The sequence below is a fragment of the Thermothelomyces heterothallicus genome, assembly GCF_042370625.1.
Source record: "Thermothelomyces heterothallicus CBS 202.75 unplaced genomic scaffold P884_scaffold_7, whole genome shotgun sequence".
Taxonomy (NCBI): Eukaryota; Fungi; Ascomycota; class Sordariomycetes; order Sordariales; family Chaetomiaceae; genus Thermothelomyces; species Thermothelomyces heterothallicus.
The window spans coordinates 478,148-496,192 of NW_027192568.1; the positions used below are offsets into that span (position 1 = coordinate 478,148).

Sequence of the window (18,045 nt, forward strand, 5' to 3'; positions counted from 1 at the left end):
TCCCTCCCCGGCCCTCCTTCCTTTCCTCCTTTCCTACCCTCATCCTGTGAGATTATGGCCAAATGGCGCCAACCGAGAACGTCATGCTCTTCAGTGACTGCCGTAACCCCAAGTTCGACCCGGCCCACGGCAACCTCCGGTCTCTTCCTGATACAGGCATAAGTTCCGTAAATTCCACTGGTATCAACGACCACAGCATTCTCGTACTGCTAGAGCCTTTCATCGGAGCCGATGGTCTCGTCTTCATCCACCTCATATCCCATCTCCTGCGCTGATTGGGCCCTTTCGTTGGCTCGCCGAACAGATTTCCACCCCGAAAATACAGCCTTGTCCTCCGGCCGTTCGACGAACGGCTTGCGGAGTCCCTTTTTAGCCAGCCGTCTTCTGTACTGCCGCTTCTGTTCCCAGCCGTAGCGAGACGTGTCGATCGTCTTGATATCGGTCCCGGTGGCGGCATCCCACATGTCAGCTAACCAGTCAGACACCTCGGGCTGGAGTCGACGCACGAGACGCCTTCCTTGTCCGCCAGTAGCCCACTCATCCAACTTCACTGGAAGCGCATAGCCCCAGACCGGATCATCCGATGACCAGTCGCATGCCGTGCCGGGGTAACAGTATTCTGGTTTGCAATACCGGAAGCAAATCCACGACTCCAAAATATACCAGAGAGACAGCAGAAATAGGCTGAGACCAAAGAGCGTGAACCGAAACTTCGGGCGTCGCGACCAGAGGTATGGAAGCGGAAGGTGGAGGTACGTCACTGACCCGTCGACTGGGGGTTTGGAGCCCTGGCAAACCAGGCACGATGCCGATTCTCCCCTGACGCGGTCGCCGTGACCTGAGTGTCGTGTGTGATCCTTGAGCTCCGCCTGGGAGACTTTGTCCTCAAGACGCTCAATCCCTTGCTTTGCACTTCGGATTCCGAGCAGGCCAGTCTCGAGCGACCGGCTTATCCGATCATATGCTTCCAGTTCCTTCTGCCTATCGAGCTTGTCGTCGTCGCTTGCTGCACTTGGTGGAACGGCAGGTGAGTGACCCTGGTGACTGAGCAGATCAGCGAGGTCTTCGAGCGTCGAGTCATCAATCTGGTTGGCCCGCTGGATTTCTAGTAAGTCGTCTCTGACGGTTGGTGGCCTCGCCGAATTGATCAATGGTGTGCGGCTTCTGGATAATGACCTCGCACGCCGCCGTGCAGAGAGCAATGACGACCGCCCAGGCGCCCGCTCGCCCCTAGACGACAGCGTACGCTTTCGTCGGCGCGCCGTAATACCGTCTCTTTCGCCCAGAGAAAGAGAGGATTTAGAATCCCCGCTGCTGCTGTTACTCAAGCGTCTGGCCCCGTTTCGCTGCGATTCGACGTCCTTGTTCTCAGCAGGCGGAGCCGAGACAGGACTCTCTACCTTCTCCACCTTGACCGTTGCTGGGGTCTCGACAAACGCCCCCGTCACCTTAGGAGTAGGCTGCGTTGAAGGATCAGTCTTGGTCGGCTTTGGCGTCTCATCGGGAGCCTCTTCCTCGGCCTCTGGCGACGGAGCCCGCAAGGAACCCTTTTCTGATTGATTCTCTTGGGGCGCAAAGAGCTTCATTTCCCCCTCTATGCGTTCCGTCGGGTCGACGTCCGAATGCGCAAAGCTTCTGCGCTTAGCCGTCTTCGAGTCAGCTGACGGACTTCTCGAGAGGCCGCTGAAGCCAACGGTGGGCCTGACGTCGCTCTTAGCGCCGCCGATTGACCTTCTCTGCCTTGCTCGTTCGGCTAGCCCGAGGGAACGTGGTGCTGAATGGTTGCTATTTGCAACTGTCCACACTTCGAGAGTCGGGCTGCTGCCCGTTTCGGCTCCCAGCCGGCGTAAGACCTCGTCACCCGGGTCTTCCCCCGCTTCTGGGGCGCTGTGTTGACCCTTCCTACCTTCGCCGCTTCTCTCGCCGCCGGTATCCACTTGATTGTCCAGGGAGCGATCTTGAACAGGAGGGGGTGGACCAAATATGCTCTTGTCGGGTTGGCCTCCTTCACCTTGGATTGTGACCCCGGACGTTTCATTCCCTGGCTTCCGCAGCCTGTCACGCAGCGGAGAGAACGCCCGCGTCCGTTCGCTGCTAGATATTCGTGCGACATCTGGGGATGGTGAACGTGAAATTCTAATATTTCTCTCCCGCAACTCGTCCAGTCTAGCCGTTGCGAGTGCCTTCCTGGATAAGGTCTCAATTTCACGCAACCTGAGCTCATCCACTTTCAGATTTGTCTGGCTGACCGATCGGGGGTGGAGACCTGCATTCCCATCGTCGGGTTGATCCTCCGGTGCATCCTTGGCAAGTATATGAGACTCTAGAGGCTGGTTGGGCAATGCAGGGCCCTCATCTCGAGTCTCCGCGGCAGGCCGAAAATCTGAGGCGCTTGGGCTAGCGGCCTGGGTATCTTGTGATTCGTGGCTGGGGTTTTCTGAGAAGTACTGGCTAACTCTAGCCTCCAGGGCCCGAATCTCGTCAATTTTAGTATTGCGGCGGCCGAGGATAACCGGGGGGCTGTTTGAGATTTGTAGGTCGGCCTCGATGAAATCCGCGTCCGCTTGCCAAACAAAGCTCCTGTTGGGAGTTTGCGAGTCGAGAAATGCGGCGCTCCGCGCACGGGGGGGTGTCGTGCTCTGTCCTAGAAGCTCGTCGCGAGTTTCGTGATCCGCCAGCACCTGATCGGCTCCTTCGTGAGGCAACACTTCATCACTTGACTCCCGCTTTCTCCCGGAAAATCGCCGCAATAGCGACGGGCTGGTCGTTGTCCCCTTGCCAGGCTGTGGCGAGAAGAAGCTATCGAAACTACCTCGGCTGGTTTTCCGCACAAGCAATTCCTTTCCGGACTCGACAATCCTAGTCCCGAGCCTGGAACGGGATAACAAGCCGCTGCGGCGGCGGTTGGTCTCCTCTGGGTTCGTCTGGTCTCTTGCAAATTGGCGGAGCTTATCGTCAAACGTGCTATCCGAAGTATCGCTTTGCTGTGACGAACCAGGACGCCCCTCATGGCCCTCAGCGTGGCTGGTCCCTGAAGGCTCTTCCCTCGGTCCTCCGCGTTGTGGGAGCGCCGACACGCTAGGACTCGAGGCCTTTGTATGTTTCTTCCCGGCAGATTCGCGAGGAGATCGCCACAACCGTGGTGCTGGACTCGGTGATCCCTGAGCTGCCTCCTCTTCTTCGGCCCTCCGGTAGGCGTCCGAAAGGGTGAATGGCCGTCGCTGAGCGGGGCGCGGAATTCTCGTACTGCTGGGCGACGCTACATTTCCGTCGGAAACTGAGCCTGAGCTTCCCGGGCGAGCATTGTCCTCATGCGCCTTCGGTCGCGAAAACAGGCTTCTTCTGCGCGACGCGCTGTGGATAACTAGTGGCGACGTGAAGCGGGTATTTGGCTGTGCTGCTTTCGCATCGATATCTGGCCCTGCGCGGCCATTTCCGTCGCGTTCCATTTCCGTAAGACGGTCGCAGTCGCGTCGGTGGAGCGCCGTATCGGTATATGGGTGAGCTCGTCCGGGAAAGACAGGCGGGTTGTGCTGAATGCTTGTCGCGCTACAATTCAAGGGTTGAAAGAACTGTGTAAGAGGTGCAACGCGCCATCGTCCGAAAATAAGGACACACGCTGCTGAGCGTAGGCAGACAACTAAGAGAGTGTGCTCCGAAGTCCACGTTGCGCCTGTCTAGTCGCACTTGCTGATGCCCAACCTACCAAGTAATATCTCCAGGCCTGTGCTGCGCTGTCTAGCGTGGTGCTGAGCTTGGGTGGTCAGGTACCCTCAGGAAGGTAAAGTCAGGTACTGCTGTACCTTACACAGCAGGAACGGCGTGCGTATTACAGTACGAGAGAGTAATCCGTACAATACGTGCGATCCATGATAACTATTGGCAACAAACTGCAAGCTGCCCCTCCCCACCGCCCCCACCTCACGGAGCAACCAACGCAAACTGAGCGCTTGCGGGTACCATGTCAGGAACATGGGCCTTTGGTGCTACGCGCTCGGTATTCCCCTTTGCGCTCGTCTTAAGTCCAAAAGAGAGTCTGAACAATGCTCACCTTGCGCCTCCTCAACATCTTTAATTTATCCCATTTCATTGGTTTTCGTAGGCATAGGTCCAGGATTGTTCGGGATTTATCAGGGATATCAACTCTTATAGCGTGGGCCTCGTCATTACAGGTACAGAGTACGATACACCTGGGCCTTTGACTCGCAACACGGTGCGCACAGAGACGCCCAACGTTCACATATAAACCCCTGGCCTGCTGACTTGAGAGGCCGCCGACAGGGTTATGGCGCTGGTCACGCATTGTTTACGTGTCGGCAATAATATAAATGACCAGAATCTGGCTGCCCAGAGCTATCGAAGGGTGTTTTGAGAGAGCGCTCGATTCCCGTCTCATGGATACTCTACGTAACCTCCCGACACCGGAAGATATTAACGATTGTTGCCTGGCCTTCCCTGAGAATTAAGATCTAAAATGAGCGCCCAAGAGGAAGTGGTTCGCCCGCTGGGGCCGTGGTAGGTCTATAGCTCCCCGTCCGGCTGATCTGACCTTCATCAAGGCCGCCGTGGGGGTGTCTATCCATTCCGCTCAGGGCTAATGCTGAGAGCAGCGAGATATACTCGTCGTCAAGGCATGCACTGGGTTTCTACAAGTGCGTGGCGAACACGTGCCGGTATTTGGTGCCCTCGGCAAGGCTCCGAGACCGAAACGTTCGTGAAATACTCGAGAATGCCGTTGCCAATGTTGCGCTCTCCATTCCATCCTTGGGTGTCGGTATCTCTGGCGAGGATACTTCCAAGCCGCGGTTTGTGCAGCGGCCATCCATCAGCCTCGACGAGCATTTCGAGTTCGTGGAAAAATCGGACGAAGAGCCGGCCGCTCACGATGCTATCCTGCTCGGCATCCTCGAAGACCAGCACAATCGAAGCTGGCCTGATATAGAGCATCGGCCGCCTTGGAAGTTGACCGTCATCGCCTGGGGTACGGCAGATGAGGCCGGCCTGTTCGTGCTCGACGCGATGTTTGCGGCACACCACGCAATCGCCGACGGGCGCAGCACTGCGCTCTTCCACACGGCGCTTCTCAACGAACTGAATCACCCAACCGACCAGCCCACTCCGCTTTCTGGGCGCACCCTGGACCTGAGGGGCATCGCTTGCCGGGTGCACGTCCGGCCCCAGGAAGAACTAGTAAAGTTCAGCAAGTCCTGGGGGTTCCTAGTGCGAGTCCTGTGGCGTGAACTCGCACCGGCCTGGCTCCGAGGGCGTCAGCCCCCCGCCCCGTGGACCGGAAAAGCCATTACGCTCGAGCCATGTCGGACAAGGCTGCGAATCGTCAGGGTCCCCTCGACCGCGGTGACACAGATCCTCGCCTCTTGCAGGGCGAACCAGTCGACGCTTACGCCTTTGCTCCACGCCCTTGTCCTGGCCTCTCTCTCCAGGCAGATATCCGCAGAGAAGGCGGCTGCGTTCCGCAGCACTACCCCGATCGACCTGAGACCGTTCATCGGTGACGGCTCGGAGGACGGAGGCAGCCGAACCTTATTTGGCGTTTATGTGACTGCCCAGACTCACATCTTTGACGCGTCTACTATCACAGCACTGCGACAGGGGCTCTCGACGGACCAGATCTGGAAGTTGGCGGCGAATCTGCGACGTAGCATGAAGCAGCATCTCGATAATGTACCAAAGGACGACATCATGAGCATGCTCGGCTGGGTCTCTGACTGGCGGAGTTTCTGGCTCTCAAAGGTGGGAAGGGCACGCCAGGACACGTGGGAGGTGTCCAACATCGGGTCGATGCCAGGTGGCCAAGGGGCGGAGGGAGAGGCAGCCGGAGGCTGGAAAACTCAACGGTCTCTCATGTCCCAGGGCGCCACCGTCGCGGGCGCTGCCGTTAGCGTCAGCGTTGCCGGCGTAGCGGGAGGTGAGCTCGGCATCGTGCTGGGATGGCAGGAGGGAATCGTGGAGACCTCAACTGTCGAAAGTCTGGCGGCGGACCTCGAATGCTGGCTCGACCGGTTGGGCCGGGGCCAGGACATCATCTAGCGGAAAACAACACTGATGACAGGCCGGCGACTGGTACAATCGGACATCGGCAATACCATTGTAATTATAATATTTATCATCATTGTGATTGTTATTCTTGCGATGGCGGTGGTGATGGTGGCAGTCCAGTATTTTGCCATGAACCTTTGGGCAGAGATCTCCTTGTGTAGTTGCTGTTCTCTCATGTCGGGCCCAGGCCATCGCTGATTCGGAATCTTGACTGCCCAGGTGTATCTGGTGATCCGTACTTGCCAAGGATATCGTATCTTGTAACCTGAAGGTACCTCCGCAGAATGATCCGCCAAGCCTCCGCCTCCCCAAGTACCACCCTTCCGAAGATTACCCGATCCCTAGCAAGACATCTTCGACCCAGAAATTTTGGCCCCATAGTCTGGCATCTCCGCGAGTCTACGCCGCTTCTCGCTCAACCCCATTCACAATGCCCATGGCGACACCACTGGCAAGCAGGCCGCCGACGTGTCTGGCGTGCCTGCGGAGACTGGCGCAACCGTTTGGCAGCAGCAATGTAAGCGGCAGCGCCGTTACGTTGGTGCAGGTTCGCGCAAAGTCCAATCGTCTGCGACCCAGGGACCAGGGAGTTATCGTCCGCCTGCTCGAGGATATCCCTAGGTTCGGTCGCAAGGGTACGGAGCCTTTCTTTTCTTCTGGCTGTGTACATCCACGGTAGACCAATTGGTGCTGACAGTCACACCCCAGACTCCATCTTCCGCATCGAACGAGGGCGCATGCGCAATCAGTGGTTTCCGCACAAAAGGGCCGAGTACATGACTCCCTCGCGCTTCCGTGAGCTCGGCTTGACTCGCGACGACATCGGGGAACGGGACACCACCTTCGGTATCCTGGAAGTTGCCGATGTTGAGGATTCCCCGGAGGCCGAGGTTCCATCACCGGCCGTGCTGACCACATCTGTACGTTTGCCACGGCCTGCAATCCCCCCTCCTGTCCTGCTTTCCGCTGCGCTGTTCCCAGGGTTCTGACGAGTCACAAATAAACAGCCCGAGAAGGCTCAGACGATCCTCACGACCATGATCCCCGACACTCTCGCCTTTCACCGCAAGCCAATCCCGGCCCCGGCCCCTCCTCCACCCTCCCAGTCTATTTCTCCTCTGGTGGCTTCCGCGAAGGCAGACACTGCGCACGATCAAAACGCCCCCATGGCCATTTATGGTTCTGTGTCAGCTACCGACATTGTGGGCCACATCAAAGGCTTACTGGTTAATGACGTTGAGGGTAGCCGCATCGTCCTCGAACCAGAAAACATCCGTTTCTTGGGCACGGACGAGGAGACAGACAGGGTCAAAACCCTGGGCCGTTGGGAGGTGGAAATTTCGGTGGGCGGTACCGGGTTGGAACCCGTCCGCAAAACTGTGGAAGTTCTGCCGCTGACCGAGGGCTCGGACAGAGGCGAAGCGCAAGTTGCTTCGTGAATAAACAGGCTCTGCCCTTAGGACTTGCATCAAGGTAGCGGGCGCAACATCAGGACGGCTGGGTGGTTCTGTATGATTACTTGTATTCAAATCATTGTATACAAAATCTGCTTCTGCTCTCTTCTAACAGTGATCGTCTCACTATCCTCTTTCAAACTGCCAGCTAACAATGGCAGCACAATTTACCAGACCTGAACGAACGCCACGGCCCAGCCTCGCCCGACACAGCTGGTTATCGGAAACTTCATGGTCTAACCCATAGTCAACATCCATGTCCCAAAACAAATCTCAATTGCGTCCATCTACTCGACGCGTCAGCTTAAGCACTCTGCTCGCAATTCTTGGGTAGGTTGGGCGAGCCCAAGAGCATTTTGCTGTCCGGAGCCGAAACCAGGATGCCGCTTAGGGACCCATCAGAGAGTCAACATCCTTGCGAACCTCGAACTGCCGCGTTGACGCCTGCTGCTCAGGTTCGATTCCCGCCGACGTCTCGTCGATACCCGTAGTTCTCGCAAGTTCATTAGTAGCATGGGTCGATGTCTGTGGAGAATCACGATGCGACACGGTGAGAGCGGTTGCATGCTGATGTGTTGGGCTTGTCGGCACCGATGTATCCGCGGGCGCGGCACGCAGCGAGTTGGTCTCACTGGCGGCAGCACTATCCCGGCCCCTCGAAACCCCCATCGCGAAGGGCAAGGCTTTCCTAGAGCCTGTGCTTGACCGGCGGCTCTCGAGGCTTTTGGACAGCGTCTTGCTCACCCCCTCAATGCCCGACGCACCGATACCACGGGTTCCCGCCCCTGCTCCCTTGGATCCTACTCGACTGCGTGTGTGTTTCTCGGCCATGGCTTCGACGTTATTGGCCGCAACTGTACTCTTGGCAAGCCCAGGAGTTGATGGTGCTCCGGGCTTATCCTCGGCAGCTTCGAGAAGATACCAACGGAGGCCGTCGGACAAATCGAACGGATTATCGTTTTCATCGTCGTTTAGAGATTCCGACTCGGCAGCACCATCTTCCTTGGCCACCCCGGACGGATTTTTCAGCGATTTGGAAAGGTCCACAATCCGCTCCTGTATGCGCGAGATCCGAGCCAGCAGCCACTCCCGATTGCGCAGCCGGTGCGCCTCTTGTTCCCGCAGGAAATAGTGCGGAAACCCAACGTTGAATGCCGCCCATGCTCCGGTCTTCTGATTCCTTGTTGGGAGGAAAAGGGCGAGGTCGCCCTCTTTAAAATGCTTGTACGCAATCTTCTCGTGCGCCTCCTTTTGAAACGCACGAGCCTTATCGTGATATGCGCGTGCGTCGCGCTGGAGCTTGCGGGCCATATGCTCGACATCCCTCACGCGCCGATAAATGACTTCACTAAAGGCATCGACGTCAAACGCACCAAGCGAGGATATGTAAGCATCGTACTTCACAGATTCTGTCTCCGCGTCCGAGGAGTCCATCCAATTGAGGAGGGTGAGATCAGCGCTATTGACAATAGCACTGCGGCTGTTGAGCGTGCCGGATCTACGGAGCGACGAACTTGGGTCAGAGTCGTTGGCGTTTTGTGACGAGCGCTCAGAACGAGGGATCTTTTGAATCGTCATGCTGCCTTCTTGGCGTGTCACCGAAAAACCGAGTCGCTCGAGCAGGCGGACGAGGCGCTCGTTTTGCGAGTACAGGCGTTGAGTGAGATCCTTTGCATGCTTTGACCGAGCATCAAACAGGGCCGTCATGTCGGACAACCTGACGTGCGATCGCTCAAGCTTGTCTCTGAGATGCTCGACCTCCTCCTCTAGCCTGCCCACCTGTGACTGTCGGGAAGCGAGCTCTTCTGTAATTGAAATTACCTTCCTCTCTTCTTCCTCCAGCCGCTTCCGCAGGGTTTCAAATCCCGTCTCGCCGTCAGAAACCTTGGCGCGTAGCTGCTTGAGTTGCTCGCGGCTGTCGGCCAACTCGCCCTCAAGTGCCACCACCTTGGCCTGTTGTTTTGCTAGTTCCTCACGAACACGTATCGAGGTGGCCTCCTGGTCTGAGACGCGTCTCTCGACAGCTGCCCTCTCTGCTCTTGCTGATTCAAGGGCATTATGCGTCGAGTCCAGTTCTGACCGTAGCAGGGAAATGTCGTTTTCCAAACTCGACAGCCTCGTCACTGCGTCACCGGCTTTCGCTGATATCTGGCTGGTGAGGTCGGCGAGATCATCGGGAGCGATTTCGCCGGGAAATAGTTGGACCCAAAGCTGGCGTAGCGCCTTGAGTTGTAGGTCAACCGTCTCGCTTGCCATCTCGTATTTCTTGCGGAGGTCTCTGGATTCTTCTTGAGCAGCCTGAAGCTGTCGTTCCTGTGCCTCTATTGTCTCACGCTGCAGGCGTGTTTCCTCGCGCAGAAAGTTAATCTTGCCTTCTGACTTGAGGAGATCGTCGCGTTTTTCTTGGGTCAACTGTTCGACCTCAAGCTTGAGTGCTTGAATAGTTTCGAGATAGGAAGCCTTCTCGTTCTCCCTAGATTCCCCGAAATGGTCGATCTCTTCCTCCGTATCCTCTAACCGCGCCTGCAGGCGTTTGATCTCGTCTTCGAGTGACTTCCTCTCTTCCATAAATTCCCGTTTGAGGGCTTCCAGGTTCTCCAGCAAATCCTTCTTTGTCGAGTTGGCCTCGTCTATCTGGCCCTTGACGTCGCTGCATAGCGTAACTTGCCCCTCGAGATCCCTCTGGAGGGCCGCAGACCGTTCTTTTTCTGCTGCTAACTCAGCTTCCAGCTGCTGAACACGCTGTGCGAGGAACTCGGCGCCTTCGATAGAACCCCTCCGGTCTTCCAACGGCTGGGGAGACCTAACGGAGATGGTCGAGTCAACCCGGTCAGAGAGCTGCTGGCTCGGTAGTTGAAAGAGATTGCCCAAGCTTGGCCGTGATGCCTGAGTTTGCCGGTGAAGCAAATCCTCGAGCCTCCGCACACGACTCTCAGCTGTCTTCAGCTTGCTTTCCAGTTTGGACTTGTCATCTTGGAGGGACCGTAGGAGATCGTCATCCCCCCGAATCAGTAGGCCACTGCGCCCGAGGGCAGCCTCATGAACGCTGCCATTCTTGAACGCCTTCATGCGTTTGGACTGCTGTCTCGTGGGGCTGTCCATGGAGGAGATGAGCTTGCCGACATCTCCGACAATATCAGGATCAGCCTTGTTCGCTTGCAATAATACGTGGAACTCCTCGAGATCCCCCCGAGTCATGGGCGGCCACGGCTCCTCCTCTCCAAGGAGATTCACCTCCAGACCCGGAACGTTGCTATCCAGGCCGGGTGCTTCTGGGCCATACGTATTGCCGATAGACTTGTACCACTTCCGCCGCCTCTTGGCTTCCTCCTCCTGGAACAGAGCCATCTCGTTCGCGAGCGTAGATGAGTCTTGCTTCATCTTCTCAAACCATTCACGACGCCTGATCGCCTCGGCAACGAAGGACGCGTACATGTAAGGCACCTGTTGAATAAGCCGCAGATAGTCAAAAGTGGCGAACTCGTCCTCCTGGTGCACGGCATTGACTTGAAATTTGTATGTACGGCTCAGCGAAGTGATATTGGAAATACCGCGCATCAGCGCGAGCGATTCTGCAGCCAGTGAGTTTCTTGCCTCAGTCGCGCTACGGAGCATGTCGTGCATTTCGAGGGCTCGCTTGCTCACGCTTGGCAGCAAGCGCTCCGTATGGTTCGAGGCGATCCTGGAGATCTGCACAACAGCATCCCGCGTGGAGCTGGTGTAATCAAGAGTCGCCTCATAGTCGGTCTCGATTTTTCTAGTCAGGGCCTCTATGTCGTTGATAAGCGGCTGGATTTCTCCGGCATCAGGCGTCCCAGCACGCTCAGATGTCCTCTCATATTCGCGGAATAGGTCGTTGGCGCCCTGGAACAGGCGGGTAGCGACTTTTTCGAACTCTGCGACTCGGCCGTTGAATTTGCGAAGTGTCGCAGGCGCGAGACGACCCGCCTTGCGCGCTGTGTCTAAGTCGATTAGGTCCTCAAGAGTGGCCTTGTGCTGCGATCTGCCCTTTGCGTCACCAACATCACGGCCCGTCATGAATCGTACCATGGCAGGTGATACTGGGATGCTCCGTGCAAGCGAGAGGTACTGTTCCCAGCGCGCTGTTAGGGCACCGTGGTCGGCCTGTGTTTCCGATATCCACTTTTGAAGTTCCGGATATTTCGCCTCAAGCCCCTTGATGGCAGACTCCAGATTAAATACGGCGGCATCGAGGCAGCGCATCATGACGTCCATCTCGCTGTATCGCTCTTCGGCTGCCGCGGCCATCTGCCGACAATCCTCAACTACCATTTTCGCCCAGTCTTTCCGTGCCTTGAACAAGTCTTGCCATGACTGTACCGACTTGCTGTCCTCGATGGAGTTCGGTGGATTCTCGACGATGTATCGCTTCGGAACCGGAAGTTCGGCTTGGGAAACGGGCGGAGTTCCCTGCGGAAGTGGCTGCGCCAGCCGGGTGTCATAGACGTATATTTCTTTCTGTCGTGCTGTTAGGTCTCAAAGTCTGCGCACAGCACCGGTAAAAGCCGCGGGGTCACGAACCTCGCTCTGGATCGTCTGTGGTTTCAGCGGCCTCCCTTGCGTAGTCAAGGCAACTAGGCAGTGGGCTGGTATTGCGAGCTGCCGTGCCACCAGGGTCTTGAAATCGTCGAGTCTGAGAGGCGTTGGTCAACACAACGTCTCTCAGTCAAACAGTACCAGGGGCGCGCACGACGATATTTGTGAGGTATCTATCTGCAGGCGCTGGCCCGTATGGGCCACCAACACTTCTGCTGCCATGCCCAAGCATGCCTTTCAGAGCAGGATGACCTGGTAGGTGGCGAGCAAAATCGGGCCAACAACACGCGAGTCGGGGAAACCGAGAGGGAAGATGTAGTCGATGGCGTCTGTCTGTGTCCGCGCCTCCTCGGCCACGATGCGGTTCTCCCGCGGACCCCTCAATACTAGCTGCCCAAACCGTTCCCACAGTGGCTAACCTGCAAGGAGAAACTTCAAGATAAACTGTACTCAAGTTTTTTGGGGGGGTCAATCGGCGCCTGGGGTGAGAAAGCAGCGGGAGGAGTTAACAGAGAGCTGCTGATCGTGTTGATTGCTTGGTCCAGAGTGGCTTTAGGCTTGAGGCGACTGCCCAGGCGCCAAGTGACTAGGGGGCTTTATGATCAACGCTATTCGTACTGTGCCTGCGCACCCCATGTTTAAACCGAGTCGAGTCGAGCCACAGTCGTCGTCTGCGCGTACACACAGAAGAACTCGGGGCTATTGTGAGGATGGCAACTCAGCTACGTAATCCGTAGGTAAGTTGATTTGAATCCGAAGGTTTATGCAGAAATCGACATGCCTCATCCTAGCTCTTCGACGCTATGTGCTAACACCTTCCTGACGTGCACTGGCTTCACACCATGCACGCCTCATGCGTTCCTCTGAATATACTGTGCTGCTGAGTACTCCACCATCTAGGAGGAAGTGCAATTGAAGCTCAGGCCAAGGCAAGCATTGGAGACTCCCCATTCCAGCGACATCGCTATCGCGTACCGCGCCTGCTAGTGACGAAGGCGGAACCACCATCACGACGTGGGAGTGAGCGAGCAAAGGAACCACTATCCACTACTCGTCGCCAGCCTGGCAACACGCAGATGGCATCGCACTCCCCATCCGTATCTTCCCCCGCTTTCACCGAGACTGAGGCCAGCGTTTTGGCCCTCTATGACCAACTGCAACAGCTTCAGCTCGAGCTAGCGCTTCTTCAATCACAGCATAGTCATCGCGCGCCAGGTCAGAGATCTTGATACTAAAAATACCTCGTGAAGTCAGAATGTTGAGTCTTTAGTACTCACTCCCCTCTTAGATGTTGGTAGCCCGACTACTGGGCATGATTTGTCAGAGAACCAGACCCGATTTCTGGAGGCAAAGGCCACTCTCGCGTTGTGCAATAGCGTGGTAGAAAGAGTGGTGGCAGTTCAGCCAACCTTGAACGCGGTTCACCAGGCGAGACAGGCATCAGCTGTTGAACGGTACATTCTCCTCAGCGATCGGGAATTGACCTCTAGGAAGTGCTGACGATCTGTTCTTTTATTCAAAGAGATCTTCTACCAATCATCCAAGAACGGGACATAGCTGCAACCAAAGCAGCAAACATCTACTCAGAGTTGCAAACAGCAAGGGCCCGTTTGGCTGAACTCGAAGTTGGGAGTCTTAAAGCTAGCCATAGGAACAGAGAGTTGGCCGCGGACGTCCTGCAGCTCGCGAGCGAAAATCACAAGCAGGACTTCGAGAGCATCCAAAACGGGCGTTTCGGAAGCAGCATCGCTGATTTGGAAAGCCAGGTCAAGTCCAGCCGACACAGATGGCGAATAATCAAGGGGGCAACAAGCGCCATTATCGCTGGTAGCGGTATCGACTGGGTCCGAGTTAAGCGCCTCAGAGAGTTAGTACTTGATCCACTAGATCAATAACACAGTCCCGCAGTTTTTGGGAAAGGGGGGGGAGGGGGAAGAAGGGGGAAAAGGGCAGAATTAATTTGGAGTCCCTGGTCAGATGAGCGTGCCTCAGGTCTGCGCTCGATACATCACTGTTTCTCCATGCTTCCAGAGATGGGACTGGAGCCCACTGCGTACTTCGATTTTGCCCCCCAGGTGTGTGCTGCCACGCGCTATCAATCAAGTTAAAACAAATGGGTGCACGGGCCAGCTTCTAGCCCACGCTACTCTCGCAGCTCGCGACACGGCCCAGCTAGCCAAAATGCTGGTACAGAAGTCCTCCGCGACGCATTGCGTCAATGACCAAATGCTTTGTGAAGAAGGATTTAGGATAATATTTAGGGTAGAAGATGTAAAGGTGTCGTTACATATAGGACAGAGGGCGGCAATGAAAACGCGCCTTCTAGTCTGACGAGCTGATGAAAAATGTTAGAGCCGAGATACCAACAAGTGACGAAAGAAATGGAACCTCGCTAGGAATGGTGCCATTTTGTGCGTAACCTGAGGAAACGGTGTGATTGACCGACTAACCCGGATAAGGGAGGGAACGGAGGGACGTGCCCATCCTACGCGGTTTTACTGGTTTGTATGGAGTACTTTGCAGGCGGCCTGTTTGGTGCTCTCCCACGTACCAGCGGAGAGGAACGAGGTACCGTGTTCGACGCCAAGCCATGCCCAGCAGCTCAACCTCCTCCACGGAATCAACGAAAAGAAGGCGACCCCTTGATACTACGCCTCCAAGCCCATATATAGGACGGAAACTGGACACGGCTAAAGGCTCGCCCAGTCTGCAAGATGTATTTCGGTACTGCACATTAAATTATCTGGTGGTACAAGCCTCCTGTCGCTATTTTTTATACCTTAACTTGGAGGTAGGGTAGTCAAGCAGGAGTGCACTGCGTGATAAAGCGGCCTCTTCTAAAGCCGCGAACAGCAGCCGCCACAGGCAAGCTCTCGAACTTTCGTCTGGGAAATATATCATATACCAGATCTGACTTGGGATTGGTAAAGGTTGCCTACCTAACTAGAGGTCTTTGACCAAATGGTAAGTACCTCGGTAGAGGGAAGTACAATCTCCGGCAGCCCTCTTCAAGAACCTGGCGCGTCAAGCTCTTATGTTTCAGGGTTACAAGGTATATACGGGCACATCAAAAGCCCATTCATGAAAGAAGACCACTCTATGAAGCAATATTCATTGTTCATTCCTACGTTGAGGGTGAGGGTTAAGAGAGTCAAATGTATGTATAGCCTTGAGATACGATGCAGGCTGAGCAGGCTTATAAGCTCGTGAGGTACAAGGTACAGGAACGCACAGTCCGACTGTACAAAGATTCAAGTACCTTATACCTATGTGGTGGTCTGTGCTGGACGCGCTGAAAGCTGGAACTGGGTCGGATGCCTTGCCCCTCCCAAAAATACCGGCCAAAAAATCAGCCCGTGCTGCAGCCCTTTTTGTTATGGAAGGAAGGGGTACCCCCCGCCCCCCTCACTCAATCAGCCGCCCATAGTAAAATAGAGCGACGGGCGTCCCCCTCCCCCTCGCAAAATCTCCCTCCTCTTCTCCCATACAAACTCCCAGCACACAACGACCGACCTCCACATACCCAACTCAGTGAGTACTTCCCTCCTCTGCAAATCTCAGTACATTTTCAAGTACTCTCTTGTTCCCGACTGGCCTTTGCTCTTTTTCATTGGGCGCGTTCTCCCCTCCAATTTGGGATCCAAGCTCTTGCCGCCGTCGCTGCGCAGAACTTGGGAGTGATTTCCCTTGCTCTTTGCTCAGTTCCCAAGCTTCCTCAAGAACTACACTGTACTGGCGCATCATTCATCAACAACGCCAACAATACCGTGCATATCCACTTCAAACCATCCGACACTTTGATCGTTAACACATCGCTCGACAGCACACGCCACAGCACATTCTCGATTTTCAGAACTTTGGTCAGAGTACGTATTTCCATCACATTTGGTCAACCTTTTTGAGCTTCGCGTCGCATCTCCCTTGGTGTCGCGACTTGTTTCATTCGCGGTTCAATGGTGCCAAGCAAGGCGCGCCGCGCAATTAGAGGCAGGGTCGCGCGCCTCGCGCCTTCGGGCTGTCCCCGATCTTCCATCTCCCCAATTATGCACCCCGCACTGCCTCTTGCACCACCCAGATGCCTGGCATCCTTGATCAGCTTGTTGATCCTTTCCGCGTACATTGGTAATTTTTGCAGGACATGCTCGCTAACCTGATGCAGTTCCAAACCAGTCACCATGCCGAAAGCAGCTAAGGGCAGGTCGGGCAAGGCTGAGAAGAAGCGCAGCAAGAAGGGTGCGTGACGCTCGCCGTGATTTGCTTTAGCGATAACCAAGTTGCCTTGGAACTGCATAGCTGACTTACTCCCGTAGACCCTAACGCACCTAAGAGGGGCCTCTCTGCCTACATGTTCTTTGCCAACGAACAGCGGGAGAATGTGCGGGAGGAGAACCCCGGTGTTTCTTTCGGCCAGGTCGGCAAGATCCTCGGTGAGCGGTGGAAGGCCCTCAGCGACAAGCAGCGGGCCCCTTATGAGGCCAAGGCGGCTGCCGATAAGAAGCGGTACGAGGACGAGAAACAGGCGTACAATGTAAGTGTCCAGTATTCCTGGGCTATTGTGAAGTACTTGCATTCTCATTGTTGACAAGCAGGCCCAGGCCGATGGCGATGACGACGCGTCATCCTGATTGCATTCATGCCGACGCATTGTGCTAGAGGCAACCGGCCTTGATGATACTTGTATCAGGCCATCTTCACTAGCGCGATGCCTTTCTTTCTCCTTGTATCTTTTTGGGATGGGCGGGGTTGCTTGGGGCGCGGCTATGGGCTTTGACTGATTCTCGTTTTTTTTTTCCTCCTTAATTTCTGGCATGGTTCGCGAAAGGGTCACAATGAGCTATGGAAACTGGAAGGCGGGATTTCTCTGGGGTGGATGAGAGCTGATCCATTCCGAATGCGTGGGTGCAGTACTGGACCTTCTATGACATGTATAACAGAGACCTTTCACGCCTTGATGCATTCACTATTCATGGCTATGCGGGGTTGTGATGTCTAGCGCCAGCCCTCGTTTACCCTTCTGCTGTCGACGATGAACAAGCTGACTTGATTGGTAAAGGCACCTTTCCCATGCTTTGTCATATAGGTCGGGTCATCGCAGTGGTCCGGGAAGCCAATACTTCATCCGTGCCTTTTTTCCGGTTCATCCCAGCTCGACCACCAGAGTAATCGATAAACTTCAAGTCTATTACCAACCCCTTGGTCCGCCCTAGCACATCCTTAATTGCTATATCCTGTGCCACCTAATCAGCTGCCAAGCCAGTGACCCAGCCCAACCGGCATCGATGTAGTTGCTGGGGCTCTTTCTGGGGTCTCTCCGCCCACATCTTGCCAATTGCTCCATTGCTCCCGCGCCACTGAAGGCATGGCCAGGAACAGGTGGGAGAGATATGAGACAAGAGGGACGCCGATTGTAGAGGCTCAGCAGCAAGCATGGCTCCTCTCCAAGCCGTCGTTCTCTCTGCTGCAGGACCCATGCCACTTGGCTACGAGATTGCATGCCGAGGGCCAATCGATGGTGCAAGGACTATTGAACCGGCTTCGTGGCAGCCTCTCACTCCCCCGACTGCCACCCACTGCTGCTGCGTTGCTGCAATTCTAATTCGACATTTGCGTGTAACGCCCGTTCGTGCACTCGACGACGGATTAGAGCAAGCAACCCCGCAAGGGTGCCCGTTGTCATGGTGCTGTAAGGCCTCGCCAGTAATGCTGGTGTACCCGATGAATTTCAAGGCAGTGGTCACTGATATCTTCCATCGTGGGTCAGGTGGCAGCCACACCGGCGGAAGCGGGTCTCTGGCGAGATTCATGGGGCAATTGAGCCGATGGTGCTTTCTCCCACTCTCCTTCCCCAGCTTCCCCTCACTCTCTCCGTCTTCCGGGCAAACTGACCAAGCCGCATTCTTTGCACCATTACCAGGCGCCACTTCGAGACTCCAAGCCGCGACCCGCCTGAGGCCATACATACCGGCTGTGCACAAAA

General features: G+C 55.7%; 5 protein-coding genes across 5 annotated transcripts; 3 read left to right on the forward strand and 2 right to left on the reverse strand.

Moving 5' to 3' along the window:
• Positions 1 to 209: 209 nt before the first annotated feature.
• On the reverse strand, positions 210 to 3,449 carry P884DRAFT_197189 (uncharacterized protein; the record flags this gene model as incomplete). Its single annotated transcript, XM_069438045.1, has 1 exon — positions 210 to 3,449. One exon carries the CDS (start codon positions 3,447 to 3,449, stop codon positions 210 to 212), a length of 3,240 nt encoding a protein of 1,079 aa, XP_069298809.1.
• Positions 3,450 to 4,474: 1,025 nt separating this feature from the next.
• P884DRAFT_197454 (uncharacterized protein) lies at positions 4,475 to 7,496 on the forward strand (the record flags this gene model as incomplete). The annotated part of the gene is made up of 6 exons (XM_069438059.1): positions 4,475 to 4,515; positions 4,695 to 5,901; positions 6,205 to 6,212; positions 6,568 to 6,692; positions 6,766 to 6,977; positions 7,065 to 7,496. 6 exons carry the CDS (start codon positions 4,475 to 4,477, stop codon positions 7,494 to 7,496), a joined length of 2,025 nt encoding a protein of 674 aa, XP_069298810.1.
• A 402-nt stretch (positions 7,497 to 7,898) lies between these two features.
• Positions 7,899 to 12,290, reverse strand: P884DRAFT_298590 (autophagy-related protein 11-domain-containing protein; the record flags this gene model as incomplete). Its single annotated transcript, XM_069444616.1, has 3 exons — positions 7,899 to 11,990; positions 12,054 to 12,165; positions 12,223 to 12,290. 3 exons carry the CDS (start codon positions 12,288 to 12,290, stop codon positions 7,899 to 7,901), a joined length of 4,272 nt encoding a protein of 1,423 aa, XP_069298811.1.
• Positions 12,291 to 12,887: 597 nt separating this feature from the next.
• Positions 12,888 to 13,976, forward strand: P884DRAFT_284033 (centromere protein H (CENP-H)-domain-containing protein). The gene is made up of 3 exons (XM_069443697.1): positions 12,888 to 13,283; positions 13,357 to 13,522; positions 13,591 to 13,976. The coding sequence occupies exons 1-3, from the start codon at positions 13,145 to 13,147 to the stop codon at positions 13,961 to 13,963; spliced, it is 678 nt and encodes a 225-aa protein (XP_069298812.1). The 5' UTR covers positions 12,888 to 13,144; the 3' UTR covers positions 13,964 to 13,976.
• Positions 13,977 to 16,243: 2,267 nt separating this feature from the next.
• On the forward strand, positions 16,244 to 16,693 carry P884DRAFT_196766 (high mobility group box domain-containing protein; the record flags this gene model as incomplete). Its single annotated transcript, XM_069438005.1, has 3 exons — positions 16,244 to 16,301; positions 16,379 to 16,596; positions 16,664 to 16,693. 3 exons carry the CDS (start codon positions 16,244 to 16,246, stop codon positions 16,691 to 16,693), a joined length of 306 nt encoding a protein of 101 aa, XP_069298813.1.
• Positions 16,694 to 18,045: the final 1,352 nt, after the last annotated feature.

Excerpts from the sequence above, each read along its gene's own strand:
- P884DRAFT_284033 (XM_069443697.1), top strand. The coding sequence starts at position 13,145 with ATGGCATCGCACTCCCCATCCGTATCTTCCCCCGCTTTCACCGAGACT. Across the intron at positions 13,284-13,356 it reads GCATAGTCATCGCGCGCCAG|ATGTTGGTAGCCCGACTACT; the intron begins GTCAGAGATCTT and ends CTCCCCTCTTAG. Across the intron at positions 13,523-13,590 it reads CAGGCATCAGCTGTTGAACG|AGATCTTCTACCAATCATCC; the intron begins GTACATTCTCCT and ends TTTTATTCAAAG.